At 41.5% G+C, this 17,058-nt stretch overlaps 1 protein-coding gene across 1 annotated transcript in view; it reads left to right on the top strand.

The window, feature by feature from the left end:
• Positions 1 to 12,228: 12,228 nt before the first annotated feature.
• Positions 12,229 to 17,058, top strand: part of gsg1l2b (gsg1-like 2b) — a gene marked incomplete at both ends in the record, with an annotated part of 31,201 nt that continues 26,371 nt past the window's right edge. The window contains 2 exons of the mRNA XM_079261117.1: positions 12,229 to 12,529; positions 13,866 to 13,913. Coding sequence (XP_079117243.1) covers positions 12,229 to 12,529; positions 13,866 to 13,913 — 349 coding nt within the window. The remainder of the gene's footprint in view (positions 12,530 to 13,865; positions 13,914 to 17,058) is intronic.

Here is a 17,058-nt window from a genome sequence, read left to right as displayed (position 1 = left end):
GTTGGACCATTCTTTAAACTATGAATGTGCTTTTTAAAAAATCCAAAGTTAGAGATGTAAAAAAAAGTAATGTTGACACCTGCATCATATTTCCCTACCAAACTTACACTACATGCCACACCGAACTTACCGGTAGCCAGATAAGCGCACACACATTTTAACAACACAAAACTGCACAAAGCAGCACGTTTACTTTAGGTTTTATTTACCGTCAGTTTTTGTCTTAATTAATTAGCCTATTTAGATGTGTTGCTTTAGCCAGGAGTCTAAAAATGTCTTGATTTCCACATGACAGACCTGTACAGATATATAACATGAAGTTATAAATGAAGCGTCACAGTTTGGCTGCAAGATTCTTATGGGGCTTCCTGCTGACCTATGTAGACCAGTGTTTTATACACGCAGCATCACTTGCCATCTTTTCTGTTCTAATTATCATCTCTGTTTTGCTGCACATGTGGAAACTTTGCTAAAAGAAAGAGAACAGGGGCACAGCAAGATATTACTTATTACTGTGCTTAGAAAATAAAAGGACTTGTTTTATTTCTCAGGTGCTACGACAGAAGGATGAAGCTCCAAACTCCCCCATATCTGATCCAATATCCCGGCGTGGAACCTGTCTGTTTAAATGCTTTTTCATTACAAAATGCAAGAAACATTCATAAGCAGGGTTGTGTACATTTACCTGTTGGATGAAATGAGAGGGAAGTTTCTCTTCTGTACCCAAAAAATCAGAAATAAAACTAATCAAATGGCAATTGTAAAAGGTGAATATATATGTTCCTGCCATTTCATATTGCATACAACAAAGTTGCAGCAGCCACTTAGGACAAAAGTACTTGAATTAAAGTTAATACACAACTTTACCATAAACACATTTCTGCATCTGACTTTTGAATATAAAATGTAACACTGAAGTTAAAAAAAAAAAGCTCATTAAAACAGAATGTCCAACACACACACACACACACACACACACACACACACACACACACACACACACACAAACTTCATGTAGATAAAAATACATAAAAATAAAAGTAATAAATATCTGGCTTGATGTGAATGTGATGAAACATATATTTCAAATCCATACAGGCCAGAAGTCAGACCCCAATATCCACAGAGACTGTTGCCACAGCAACCCCCCAGATAAAAGCAGGTGGGAGCCCACTCCTCAGCAGTAACATGCAGGACCCTTCACCACCGGACTTTTCAGGAGCAACCACAAAGTAAATAGTGACAACACACACTATGGCCTCTGGAACACAGACAGTTCACCAGCTTCAGCCTCCAGGAGGCTCATTTCTGCCCAGTGTTACCATTAAAATGGATCTATAAATATTACGTCCTGCACAGCTTTTGTTTTACACAGATTATGGGAAAATTAATTGATTAAATCTTATGCTATTGGAAATAAAAAGGCAGTCAGATGTCATCTTTTTTCATATGTACAGTATATGCAAATACATGTCCTTCCTGATGAAATGATGCCAGCATCAGAATACATGATTAGATGAAATGATAACTGCCATGTCCTGGTCGGAAGAAAACACCGGCATCATGAATACTGTACTTACTGTGTGGTAGCAGGCATGAAAAATAAGAAATAGAGAAGTGTTTTACAAACATTTATTTGGCAGAGCATAAGATAGAAATAAGAAAATAAAACACGGGGCTCATTTGTACACTGCAGGAGGTTAAACCTTTCGACTTGTCCTGTTAGCATTAGCATTAGTGTTAGCATTATCTGAATCAGGTTAAGTCACATCTCAGTCACGGGCCACGGCCAATAATAACTTTATATTAGTTGCAAAACTTCCTTCCAGGGCCATCCATCCATCCATCCATCCAACTATCCATCCATCCATTCATCCATCCATCCATCCACCCATCCATCTATCATCTAGCCATCCGTCCATCCATCCGACCATCCACCCATCCATCCATCAATCCGTCCATCCATCCATCCATCCAACTATCCATCCATCCATCCATCCATCTATTCATCCATCCATCCACCCATCCATCTAACATCTAGCCATCCATCCATCCATCCATCTATCCATCCATCCATCATCTAGCCATCCATCCATCCATCCATCCATCCATCCATCTATCCATCCATCCATCATCTAGCCATCCATCCATCCATCCATCCATCAGTCCATCCATCAATCCGTCCATCCATCCATCCATCCAGCCAGCCACCCAGCCAGCCATCCATCCAGCCAATCCCAGCAGTTTTTGGGCAACAGGTTGGTCTAGAGGAAATAAAAACCTTATTATCCTTACTGACAATTAATTGGGTTGTCTTGTGAAAAAGGAACCACCAGATCTTTGTTCCTCTGACAGGATATAATCAGATTTAAACTATATGAATGGTCCACTAACTCTTGGGATCCACTGTCCAAAGCGAAGCATTGTCATTTATATCCTCATCCTCTGCCGCTGCATTCAGCTCCATTCTCTATGAAGTTGTGTAATATATATTGGTGAAATCAGGGTCTCAGAGGTGTAATCCCAGTCTGTTTCATTGGCTTTGGCCTCGCTCCCTTGCCAGGATTTCATTCTCACGGTCCTATGACTGTCCTTGCTTTTCTGTTACATTTCTATCTGCTGTGTAATTGCAGAGTGTGCCTCGCCACCTGAGACTCCCTTTAACCTCCCCCAAAAACAAGAAAATGAGTGAAGGAAGGATGAGGAAGGATGAGGAGGATGAGATTCTTTGTCCACAAAATCAGCTCATAGGAAAGTAGGTCACTGAGCTAGTTGGTACTTTTGAGATAATGGCTGGAAACCCACAAAGCAGAGTGAAAATTTCCTCCAATTAACATGTGTATTATAACATTTAACTGAACAGCCCTGTCCACTGAAACAACATGGATGTACAGTAACACAGTTTCCTAAAACTTGGAATGCAGTATTATTTATTCATCCATTCCCTCATTTTGCCTTCATGATGCTCCAGATGTTTTGTACTGGTGAAAGGTCTGGACTGCCACTCTGAAATGCTCCTTTTATACCAGTCATGTTACTGGTATGTTGAGCTAACCTAACTAGCTGTCAAATGCTCCTCCAGTTGTTTTTTATTTGTAACAAATACCCTTCCAGCTTTTTTGTTGCTCCTGTTCCAACTTTTTACAGCAGCGTTGCTAGGCTGGGACAGGGCGACATGACCTATAATCAATATCACAATTAATGGATCAGGTTACGTTGATTACAATTAATTAGCATTTATTTCAGTTTTATCTAATTTCTAGCTCCCATAGCTAACAGAATGTTTTGTTGCAAATATATTCATAATAAAAGAGCAGATGCTCATAAGTGACAGGAAACACTTTTTTTTTTTTTTTTATGTTTTTCGATATTTAAGAGAAATTTAAATTGTCTAACATTTTAAATAATTCACATAAGCAAGGTTATTGTATTGATTATTGGTTGTGAATGTTGGTTTTAGTTCATTATTGATGAATTGCTCAGCCCTGTGTTGCTGCCGCCAGATTCAGAATCAGCTCATATTTTCCATTAAACAATAAAATGTCTCAGTTTAAACATCAAATGTGTTAGTTGTTCTACTAGAAATAAAATATGGGTTATGAGATGTGCTAATCATGATATTCTAGTTATATTTTAACTTTACTCATCTTCATAGAGTTGGAATGAGCAGTCAGCTTTTCTTGAGCAACTGGGCATCCTCAGAAATAAACTCAGTCATTCCTGGTCCAACGTGGCTGAACAGGCAGGCTGAGCATCTATATGTTCACATGCATTTCCCACACGTTGCATGACTGCTGGATGTTTTCCACCCTGAATAATTATTCTAATGTGAGTTTTTTTCGACACATTTTTCTGTTTATTTTTAATTTTTTACTTGTGGCTACTAGAGGAGGAATAGAAGTAAGATTTCTAACTCATCAGATAAGTGCTGACCCCCCCCCCCCCCCCTCCTCCTTGCCTGCAGGAACAGTGTATACAGCGCGTATAGAACTGATTAATGACATTTGTTGAAATGGAGCTCCTTGTGCTGGAGCTGGGAAAAATGGAGTAATGACTCCCACAAACCTTCTCAGAGGAAGCCGGGAGCGAGCGTCTCCATTAGCCGAGGACATAACGAGTCGCTGATGCACTTTGGACATTATTGTCAGCAGTAAATCACGTCTGACTGAGGATGCTTTCTACCTCATTTAGAGTTGTTTATTAAGAGGTGCAGCTCTGACATTCAGAGATGACACAGCCAGAGATACACCTTGTTATAACACGTATGCTCCTGTTGACATTATAAAGCGCTAACACACACACACACACACACATGCTGTCTCTCACACCCACAGACATTCAGAAATAACCCTCCAGAGGAAATGCACCTTTTCAACCTTGAAAATGATTGTTCATTTCACCAAATGAGACGCATTAGAGCTGAGAGTCATTACAGATGATCAGCAACAGGAAAAAATAAACGAAACCGGTGAAATAATGAGGGTCTGGGGGTAACCAATGAGAAGAGGGTAACCCCGGAGGTTGTGCTCCACCAAACAACCCAGCAGGAGGGGTGGAGGGTGGATGGATGTGATGAGCTGAATCCTTCTCAGTGAGCTGGACGGAGCGGTCAAAAAGCTACTGAGTGTGTGTGTGTGTGTGTGTGTGTGTGTGTGTGTGTGTGTGTGTGTGTGTGTGTGTGCTGAGTACAAAAACAGAATAATTGAGGAAGAAAATTGAGGGAGCAGGTGTCATTAGATACAAACTTTGCACAAACAACATTGTTTCAGTTTAACAGCAGACATTCATTCCCTCTGAAAGCATGTGGACGTGTCTGAATGTGCAACATCAACGTGTGACCTGAATTTCTGTCGACAATTTTCATTCTTACTTTAGAAATAAAGGTTTAGTGGATTACTCAAAGTCACAATCTGGTGTTTCTGGTGCAGATAAAAGCACAATTTATCCTCATGTGACTTATCTCTCATCTATAAACTAATATCTCTGGTTCCCCAGATGATCTAGTGCTGATGTCCACTTATACACTCATCGTCCACTTTATCATGTCCACCTTCTACTCAAAGCTTGGACCATCTTATTCCTTCATATTTAATTCTTAGAGTGATGGACTGAACAAGCTGTTGGAAACGTTCCTCAGAGAGTTCCTCCATGTTGACATGAAGCATCACACAGTTGCTGCACATCATGATGAGAATCTCCCGTTCCACCACATCCCAAAGCTACTCTGTTGGACTGAGATCTGGTGACTGTGGAGGCCGTTGGAGGACAGTGAACTCATCATCATGATGAAGAAAGCAGCTGGAGATGATGTGAGCTTTGTGACATGGTGCATCATCCTGCTGGAAGTTTCCATCAGAAGATGCTCCACTGTGCTCAGAAAGGGATGGACATGGTCAGCAGCAGGACTCAGGTAGGCTGTGCTGGTTAAACCATGTCATACTGGTACTAAGGGGACCAAAGTGGGACAAGAAAACCTCCCCCCACCATCACACCAGCAGCAGCCTGAAGCCTTGATCCTGACGGCAGGATGGATCCATGTTGTCATGATGTTTCCAGCAGATTCTGATCCTACCATGTGAATGTGGAGCTGAACTGGAGACTCATCAGACCAGCAACGTTTCTCCATCTTCTATTGTCCAGTTCTGGTGAGTCTGTGTGAATTGTAGCCTCAGTTTCCTGTTCTTACTGACAGGAGGGAACCCGCTGTGGTCTTCTGCTGCTGGAGACCATCTGCTTCCAGGCTGGACGTGTTGTGTGTTCAGAGATGATGTTCTTCATATCTTGGTTGGAACCAGTTCTTACTGGACCTCTGTTGTCTTTCTATCATCTCCAACCAGTCTCTCCATTCTCCTCTGACCATTGTGTGTAAAAATCCCAGTAGATCAGTAGTTTCCGAATACTCAGCTAAAGGGGACAAAAAAAAAAAAGTTCTAAGTCACTTGAATCTTTTTTCTTTCTTATTCTGATCCTAATTCAATCCGTTTAAAACTCACTCTTCTGCATGATTATTATTGGCTGATTAGATAAATGGATCCACATTTAAAACAAAAACCTAAAGGCTCAATAATGAGTAAGTATCCATATTATATTGATGGGTTAAAACATTAAAGACCGCTTGTACTAAAGTGTAAATTCTGACTGTGTTGTAAAAGAAGCAGATTTAGTTACACAGTGAAGACATTAACAAGAAAAGCACTATTGTTATGGAGGAGATTTCTTCTCAACCACATGTTTCTTCAATTATCTAAACAGCCTCATTTCAATAAATCTGCAGCTGTAAAATACCTTTAGGTTTATTGAGTTGACTGGAATTCACTTTCCTGACTCATTTATCTGCAAGCTAAGGTGCAATTTGCTGAAAATATTTCCACCACTAATATAAATAAGCCTCTTCTGTTGTTTTGTGTTTGATTAAAAAGCCTGACAGGCCTCTGCAGGCAGTGAAATATGCTTCAGAGCTCGTATGCAGCAGAGGCAGGTGAGTTTATTCCAGTCGCTGCCTCTGCTTGGTGGATGCATGTCGGTATCTCACATTAATATTATATGTTGCACACACGCACACACACACACACACACACACACACACACATATGTGATTAAGAAACACACAATGATCGAACACAGGAAGGCAGATGTCAGGATACTTTTCTTTTTTAATTTATATTTTTTTAAAAATACACTCAACACCATAGACTGTATATAAAAAGATGGGCGGAGCCTCCGTGACATCACCCATAGGTTTCTGAAGAGCTGAATTGGAGCTCGGTGGGCGGTTCCTACCATCGCCATCTTGGTGGGGGCATGAGTGTCATCTCACGACATAGAGGTAGACCTGAGAGGGAGGCTGTGAGTGGATGGCTGACGTCAAGCGAACTCCAAGCTGCCTGTAGCTAAGAGCTAACCGAGCTAACTCAGAGATATCAGGAGCTAACCAGCTAACGGACGTAAGCAGGTTAAAGCTAAGTCACGTTAACCGGCTAAAAACTGCGTTGTTCTACGTTCTTCTGACTTTAAGCGGAAGATGGGTTACCTGTCAATCAAAAGGACATGCCCCTAAATATGGTGCATTACCACTACCAACCAGTGTCAACTCAGCACTGCCCCCTAGTGGATGAGCTGACTCAACAGCTTACTTAAAACCTAAAACGATTAGGTTATTGAAATGTGTCCATTTTTTATTTTTAATTTAAAACAGAATCATTTTGATGATTAAGTTAAGCAGAAGATCTCAAGATAAACTAAATAAGCAGAGATCTGAAAGAAGATGGAGACACGAGATGTCAGTGGTGCAAATTCCAAGGAAAACCTGTAATTCATCATATTTGGTCACTGTTGGAGACTCCTGTATTTACCTGCTCAGTAATCGGACCTCACTTCCTCTTGACATGTGTAATTTCTAATATATATACATATAAAATTGACAAAATTCAGATTTTCATGCTGCTGATATCTGGTTTTGACCTCACCCCATAGCAACATGCTGAGCTGACTATGCAAACCAGGGATGATGGCGCAGGTCCACGTTTTATCTCCTTGCCTCTGTTGCTTGTCCTCATAAATGCAATCAGCTCATCAGTCACCTGGAGTTATTTTATATATCTCTGCCCCCACAAGGTCATCACATGTTACGAGATAGTGGCGCTTGGCTCGTCCTTTAAGGTTTTCCTTCTCCTGGTTTTGAGATGGCCCCCTCAGAGTGTGTCCTCTCTTCCTATCCCACAGCAATAATATAGATCAACCTGAAGGTGACAGAGAGCCTCGTATCAGGGTGAGAAGGCCTGAGGATGTAGGATCACACTGTGTGTGTGTGCGTGTGTGTCACATTCGCGACCTCTGGAAACAGCCGCTCTGTATTGATTGTCTCTTGTGTCCCATGGGAGACACACACACACGCACAAACACACAGTGAGGTTATGTTGAACGTGATGGGAAGCAGAGGCAATGCATTCATCACTGATATTAATTATTATGATAGTTCAGCTGTGGGAAGAAAATATGAAGGAGGCTGGAACTGAGGGGACCTTATTGTAATCGCTCCTGGGAAGACAGCAGCATGAAAATGATGGACTAATACACTGCGGTTGTGTGTGTGGTATAGGTTAGAAGAAGGAGATGTGCAGGGGAGTATTATGAGTTTTTATCTCAGATAAATATTAGTGTTTCTACCACACACACAAATTTGCTCAGCTGGACAAAATTACTAACAAATCTGCAGTCAAACAAGCTCATATATACAAAATATTTATTTATAAATAGAAGTATAGCAGCAGAATGACCCTAATGCTGCTGTGTTATGTATATGTATGTGTATGTATGTGTATATATATATAGATAGATAGATAGATAGATAGATAGATAGATAGATAGATAGATAGATAGATAGATAGATAGATAGATAGATAGATAGATAGATAGATAGATATACACACACATATAACTGGATTATGATAAAAATGTAAACATTTCAAATAACAATAAAAAGAATAAAATTTAAAAAAGTAAATAAAAAAAAAACTAAATAAATAATTTAACAAAAGATGTCAGGATACTTAACAAGGGAATAGGCAAGAACTGTTGGTCAACACCATAGACTGTATATGAAAGATGGGCGGAGCCTCCATGACGTCTTCCGTAGGTTTCTGAAGAGCTGAATTGAAGCCCGGTGGGCGGTTCCTACCATCGCCATCTTGGAAGGGGCATGAGTGTCGTCTTGCCTAGAAGATACAAATATAGGCAAAGAGGTGGAGCTGAGAGGGGGGCTGTGAGCGTCATGGTGGATGATTGACATTGAGCAAACTCCGAGCTGCCTGTAGCTAAGAGCTAACCGCGCTAACCCGGAGACAACAGGAGCTAACCAGCTAATGGAGGTAAGCAGGCTTAAGTTAAGTCACGTTGTTAACCGGCTAAAAACTGCGGTTGTTCTGTGTTCTTCTGACTTGAAGCGTGAGGCCTGGTACCTGTCAATCAAAAAGACACGCCCCTAAATATGCCGAGCTTCGAGATTAAATTACTTTAAAATGGGCGAGTTAGAAAAAAATTCACTCCTCCCACAGTTGGAAGTTGGTCTTTTTAACATGGGAGTCTATGGGAATTTGCTCTGTTTTGCAGCCCCTAGTGGATGAAAGGGGAACTGCAGTTTTCTGCACTTCCACATAGGCTTCACTTTTAACCACTGGAGGCTCCGTCCATCTTTCGATCGACGGTCTATCCTCAAGACTCATAGTGGTTTGATGTCCAGATAATAATTATATGTTCAAAGCAGACGACTTGACTTTATCAACAACATCTCCTGAGTGCAGAGTTGCATTAATCAATGTAAAATAAATTCTTCAAGACAAATGCATACTATGTGTTTCACCAGCTTCTACTCCGACTTCCTGCAGGTTAAGTTCAGCAGTGGAGGTCGAGCTTTATTTGGTCGAGCCCTCCCTGACCAGAGGAAAAGAACCTTTAAAGGTCCCATACTCCACAACTTGATATGGGTGTCTGAGGTCTGGCAACATTGTTGCAAAGTGTTTTACCTCAAATTCACCCTTGGTTCCAAAAGTGTCTTGAATGCTGTTTCTGTGTTTGAGCCTTTACATGTTTGTGGTGCCTGTCCACGTCAGCTCCACGCCCCGCTCGAGGAGATGATGCAGCTTTCACTGGCACTCGCTTTTTACAGCAAAGCTAGTCGGGCAGTGGGCCAATGGCAGTATCCACTACTGGGAGAGTGGTTACTTCCCTTCTTGAGGACACGGGGAGTAAGGGGAAAGATTTTATTTAAGAGAAAGATCTCATTTAGGGAGCATAAGTGGGCCTTTAGCGTGAACTTAGTAAATCTTAGCCGGTCTCTTTCCATGATTGGCTAGGAATACAAAATTTCTTATTGGTTATTGAGTATACTAACTTTTAAAGATTACTTGTATTTCTCGGATGGAAAATAAAATAATAACAAATATAAAGATACAAGTTGCAAAACTTGTTGCTATTCTAGCTTCATACTGTTCACATAGCTTTTAGTCTGAAATAACATTACAGCAAATGGGGATCATCAGAATAACTGCTCTTCAGTGTTGTTCTTAACTCATCATTATCATGATCTTGCCACCAGCTGAAACAGGCAACTTTTCATTTGGAGGGCTGCGCCCCCCCATATTTAAATCCTAAACACACCCCTGTTCCACCATTTTACCCAGACTGGTCTCGATGACCGACTGAAACAGTCCTGTCCACCCTGACCCGTTGCCAGCTGAGTAATTCTCCCGTTAGCAGCTGCACAGAGGTGCTAACAGCCTGTTGGTGCACTGATAGAGTTTTGCTCTCAGCAGCCAGTTTTCCTCTCCTTTCATTGAAAAACCATCTGTAAAGGTCACAAATGGAATTGCTCTGTAAACTAAATCATATATTCAAGAGGAAAACATGTATTTGCAGCTGCTTGGTTTGCCTCTCATGTTTTAGTGCCAAAAATTAAAAAAGGTCGCTCTGTTGGTTATTTACTGAAAAATCAAACTGTTTTCATTGACATTATGTGTAAAATCCTACTTAATATTCCCAACATGTGTCACACGATGGACATGTGGATTTTTCATTACTGCATGATTTATGTAAAAAATAAAATAAGAACTTCTACAACACGTAACTAAAAGGCTTTAAAATTAGCTCCCATGTTTAGTCATTAATTAACCCTAAAAACTCCAAGCCATTTTATGCTAGTTTTTCTTCTTTTGAAATGGAAAAATGTGTGTAGAAGCTCAACCCTTTTCAACATTCAGACATAATTTTTTAGGACGACCTCGGTTGTCAGATTATCCATTCATTCTCTTCCAGTTATCCAGGTCAGGTCGAGCTGCCTAAGCAGGGAAGCCCAGACTTCCCTTTCCACAGCGACTTCTTCCAGCCTATCCGCGGGGATCCTGCGGCATCCCCAGGCCAGCTGAGAGGCAAGGTCCTCCCAGTGTGTCCTGGGTCCTCCCCTGGGTGTCCTCCCCAGTGGGGACATGTCCAGTACGCATCCCCCGGGAGGTATCCATTAGGCATCCTCATCAAAAGTCCAAGGCACCTCATCTGACTCTTCTCCATGACCAACCTTTGGCGCCAGTTCCACAGGGACTGGACTTCATCATCATTCAATTCAGCAGTTTCGAAATGCAGAATTTTAAGGGAAAGTTAAGTAATGCATCTTTAAACAACCAAAAATTTACTGCAAATGTGAACATGGAGCTGTTCCTGCTTCACTATGACCAACTCACACAAAAAGTGGTCCAATCAAAGGCTCGCAGCATCTCAGTCGCCACCGTTTTGGGTCGAAGCAGATTTGGGGCACTAAAAGAAGCGTCCCAACAAGGTAAGACAACTTGGATCAGATTCTCTGATGCCCATTCCATCTTTTGCTTGGAGAAATGCTAAATGCTAAAAAAAAATAAAAATAAATAAATAAAAAAAAAAACTGTGAATCCTTTACCAACCTGTAAACAGTGAGTAGCACCTTCAACCAAGTTTGATTTCTGGGTTATGTTCGCTAATTAACACCTTTGTCCCTTACTGGTTGTGTTTAGGCAGGAACACAACCTGGTTACTTGTTTAAAAAAATCATAACTATGAGGTTATTTTTAAGGATACAGTCATTCAACACCATCACCACTTATGCCAGTTTGACATTTCACGTGCAGTTCCTCTTGTGGCCACTAGATGCTGCACATTCTTTTAACCTTTAATAAGGAATTGTTTTAATGCAGGAACCAATGACCATCTCAAGTGAGTGATTATATAAATAGTAAAAACCTTGTTTTAGGTGATCAACATCATCCTGTTGTGTTTATTTATTTTACAGCTTAAATGGAAAAAATAAAAATCATTGTTAAAAAAAATACTGTAAGATGCTCACACAAGTTCTGAAATCCGTCCTCTGTTTGCATGAAGCTGAGAGGATGTGTGTGTGTGTGTGTGTGTGTGTGTGTGTGTGTGTGTGTGCGTGCGTGCGTGCGTGCGTGTGTGTGTGTGTGTGTTAAGTGAGAGGGTGGAGTGCATCAGTAGGTGGGGGGCAAACAAAATGAGAGAGTGAGCTGCGCTGGAGGAGCAGATGTGAGCGCGCAGCCTGGGAGCCAGACGCGCCGCGTTAATTAGCGGCGGATAGATTCACGGGAATAACCGGGTTATGATGATTTGAGGAGGACAAGCGGCCTGAATCCGGCGTTTTACAAGGCGAGAGATTAAGTTAGGCGTTGTCACTCCTCTGGAGCTGCTGTCATGGGGATTGACCGGCGGCGGAGAGCCTCTCTGGCTCTCACCTTGAACTTCCTCGCCTTGTTCCTGGCCGTGTCGGCGCTCACCACCAGCTACTGGTGCGAGGGCACGCGGAAAGTGGTGAAACCGTACTGCATCGGGCCGGTCACCACCAAGCAGTCCTTTTGCATCATGTTCAACAGCTCCAACATCAACGACACGCGCCTGGTCCAGTACATCTGGGAGACCGGGGAGGATAAGTACGTGATGAGGAAGTTTCACACCGGCATCTGGTTCTCCTGCGAGCAGAACATCAACATGACCGGTAAGTTGGTCTGGAGAGAGAAGGAGGAGCAGAGGTTACCGGGGGGACCGGAGCGCGTCAAGACGCGTGCGGTGCGCGCGGTGAGGTGCGTCGCGGAAACACGCACAATGGTCAAGCGGCTGCTTCCTATTTATTTATTTGTTTATTTTACCTCCGCAAAGGAGACCTATGTTTGTACAGGCTTTTGTCTGTCTGTCTGTCTGCAACTTTACGCAAAACCAACTGGGTGATGCTCATGATGATGATGTTTCTCAGAACTGGTCTGTTCTGAGAAACAGGAATGTTAAGGATTATTTCTCATTGTGAGATTGGACTGTTGTCACTATATCTGCATATAACTCCCCAATAAATGGTGAGAAAATCCAGGAGAAGTTTCCAGGTTTTACATAAAAGACAGATGTGGATCAACATTCTGGGTCCTACCATCCAGATCAGGAACTAACAGTAGGGATATCTGGAATTTTATTAACTGCAAGGAACAAATGAAGACATAAACATGCAACAAACACCACGATATAGCCAAGACATTGTGGATTCACTATTAGTGAATCTAGGATTCTAATAGTGTATCACATAACATGAACTGGAGCATCGGCTGGAAATCAGAGTGGAAACGAGCTGCTTGCAGAAGTCTGTCCTCTCCGAGTTTTTCTAATGTTAATAAATCAACTTTGTCCACCACAACAACTAGTAAATAATCCCAAAAGTGCTGAAAATTACACCTCAAACCTCAAAACCTGCCCATGTCTGACACAGAACTTTGGTCTGGCTCCTTATAGTCAGATTCAGTAATAAATTATAAATAATTCAACATTTATGTAAGCTAGATGAGATAAATCATCACATTTGGAATGTAATGCTTCTATTAAAACTAATGTTTTATTTTTATTTTTCCCACTGTGGTGTGCAGAACCTGCTCAGATGATTTACAGCACAGTTGCCCCCCTCCCTCACCCCCCCCCCCCCTGTGGGACTACACCTTATGAAGCAGTAAAATAATTTCCCCTCCTTTCTCTTTACAGCCTCATAAAAGCGTTTGTTGTGCTGACAGCAGAACCTGCTGAAAGTGCTGCAAGAGATCTGCTCTGAAATGGGGGATGGTGTCAGAATTTGTTAGTGCACAAACACAGGAAGGAAATCCCTCCACAGATGGGATCAAACAGATTTTTATCCATTCTGCATCACAGCTTCACCCTTTGCCTCCAACTCGGAGCCTGGCTCCGGCTCGCAGCATTGTGTCTGGGAATGTGATGAAGAATCAGCCGTCAGCGTGTTGCAGCGGTGGCTGCACCGTCCCCGAGTGTCAATTAAACATCTCATTTATCTTGTTTTTCAGGTGAAAAATGCAGGAGCTTCATTTATGTTGCACCACCACATGAAAGAGGTGAGCATATTTTCTGTAAGTTGTGCGAACATGAACAGATTTTCGGGAAAATATCTGCATTCCTCATGAGACGAAACATCCTGATGCACAAACGTGGATTAGAAACACACGGCTGAGTTATTCAGTGCAGTTTTAAAATAGATTATCCTCGTTTAACATGCAATTGGAATAAAAATGCAGTTCTGTTGTCATCAGGCTCTGCGTTTGTTTTCGTTTTGAACCCTTTACGCCACATCGAATCCGTAAGGTCTAAAACAAAAATCTACCAACTATAAATGGTCATAAAATAGGAGAGTATCCTTAACTGTCTCTCAAAGTTTACAAATTACATTCACAAGTACTCTGTAGTGCAAACCTTCCTGTTTACAAAAGGTTTTGTTGCTGAAGGTGACCTTCTGTGTGCATGGAATCATGGTTAGCGTGATGTTTTCTGTCAGAAAGGAGAGAAAAGCAGGTGGGGAGAGAAAAACATCACACTTCACCACCATCATTTGCCATTTATGCAGCATAATAAATGTTTTTAATGCTGAGAATCAGTTCTCTGAGGTCCCAGATGTCCCCAGACTACAAGATCCTGCATATATACCGCATTCTGATGAAGCAACTCTTCATTTATTTTCAGTATATTTGGTGGGGGTTTTTTTTTAAGAGAAGTTAAGTCAGAAAAGAGTTTAAAGCCACATGATCAGGATTATAATTGTTTCTTACTTCTGTTTCCTTTTGGTGTGTTTTAACTTGAAGCTTGTTGTAAAATGACAGATCTTTGGTTGGAGTAAAGACTTCTACTGCTGCATAATAACAGCAGAGGTGTTTTAAAATAAGTTGTTTCCACATCCAGTCAGCTTCCTCGTCACTCCTGCTTTGCTGAAACCGGCTGCATGATCTTGTGATTTCACTCAAATTCCCAGAACAGTCAGTTCCTTTTCCCCCTTTTTCCTCACTGGTTGCTGGTTTGTGCCTGATAAAGTCATATTTCAGCATCCAGTGATGGGAGCAGATGGAAGAAAAACACGTTCACAACAGCATTTTACAGATTAAATGAAAATATCAAGCAGGACAGATGGAAATCTGCTGCCTGAACTTGCTGGTTCAGGTCCCAAAGCTCTTGTTCAGAAAGGGAAAATGATGCAACACAGAGGTAAACATTGCAGTAATTGCATTTTGTTTGCTCTGATATTTATGCAGCTGCTGTGTGGAAACTTTTTTGGAAAGCAGTTGTGAGAAAATCCTCCAGAGGCTGCAGGAAGACGTGATGCAGCAGCAAAGCAGGAAAGTTAACTTCAGGAGGAGGTTAGGTGGGATGGATGGACCAGTAACGCCGGCCTTTTATTACTACAGTAACAATAAAAAAAAGTTTCTTGTTTGGAGGAAAGTCCTTAAAAGTCCTCCATCTCCAGCGCCCCGAGCACCGTCGTTTATATCACCAGTTTCTCAGGAAGTGTGCTGTGTAACTCTGAGAGGTAAATAGTGATGGATAGTTTACCCACTTGATGATCTGTGGAAGTTTTCCAGACATTTATATCACCAGGTTTTACAATCCAGCCTCAAAATGTCGCGTTTATTTAGAGACACTGAGTTAAACCCACAATGATCCCTAACAACACCATTTATTATCACTTTTTATCATGAAAACAAGATCACTATCACTACTCTGTTGCTAGGAGACCTCTATGTTGACCTGGAAATGATGATGAAACCACATCCTGTCAACCTTTCCACCAATCAGAGGGCTGAAATTGACGGTCATGTCCAGTTAGGAGCAGCCAAAGATCAGCAAGTTAGAACAAAAAAGGTTGGATACTGTCGATGGATACTGGTTTTTATGTAATATAGGTGTGTTTATACAGAGTAACATCTTAAACCTCCCGCTTCCTCCCACCGTCCAAAGACTCTTTCTCTCTGTGTGGGTCCTGTGATGAACTGGTGACCCGTCCTGGGTGTACCTGTCTCTCGCCCAGTGATTGCTGGGATAGGCATCATCTTCCCTGACACCCTGATGTGGACAAAGGCAGATCTGGGAACAGGACCAACTAGGACCAACAGGACTGGTGACTGGTGGGGTTGATAGATCAGGCTGTTTGTGTCAATCATGAGGAACAGGTGAGCTTTGCACCTGCAGTTGGGGAGGGAGGAGAAACCTGGTGAGAACAGGAAGTGTAGAAGCCAGGATGGAAGGTACAGAGATGACCAATGGACATTTCTCCTTCCAATACAACCACCAATACCGTTAGGTTATGGTACTTTTTTTATTGATTTTGATCCTGATATTGATGCTTCTTTAACTGTAAAGAAAAGTCATGATTGTGCAATGTGCATTAATATCTTTATTAGAAGGCGATATGGAATATTAACAATACTGAATATCAATACTTGTAAAAAAATGCTTTTAAAACAATAACACTGATAAGTAGATTAAACAACAATCAAATATTTAAACCAGATCCTAATTATTCACATATTAAATGTAAAATGGTTAAATATATGTAAAAGTGATATGATAGATAAAGTAGATTATCTAACCAGTAAAATATCTAAAGAAAACATCATCATTGTTTCAGCTTCATCTGTATGACATCATGACGTCTGATGGGCTGCCATGATCATGTGACACAGAAGGAACGCACCTTTTCTGGGCTTCACATTTACTTCTATTGCCTAAAACTCTCAGAAAGTAAAACAAATAGCATGTTTTCTATTCAAAAAGTATGTAAATCTGATATTTTGACTGGCTGACATCAAAGTATCGACTCCAGAGTATCAATCCGCCATTCCCTTGGAGGCCATGACAGATTCTTCCCAGAACCCAGACCTAAACATCACTGAAGCAGCGTGGTCTCACCTGGACAGACAACAGAACAAAAGGAAACCAAAAGTCATCATTCAGACGCTGATATTTTACATTTACCGACAGGGTACCATGGTAACCTCCGCGGGCAACTTCCTCAGCTTCCCGGCGACAAAGGACTGAAGTCGCAGATGACGGAGGGAAAGACTTTTATCAACTTTTCCTAAAAGCGCAGTTATGATGTCGTTCATTGGCCCTTATACCGTCTCCAAATCAAGCTCATAAACCAGGAATGTCCATCTCCACAATCCTTCAGGTTTTCCATGTATCCCTGCTCCAACACACCTGACTCAAACTAAT

Source organism: Telmatherina bonti (assembly GCF_933228915.1).
Source record: "Telmatherina bonti genome assembly, chromosome: 21".
NCBI classification, from domain to species: Eukaryota; Metazoa; Chordata; class Actinopteri; order Atheriniformes; family Telmatherinidae; genus Telmatherina; species Telmatherina bonti.
This window is presented reverse-complemented; position numbering and strand designations above follow the sequence as displayed.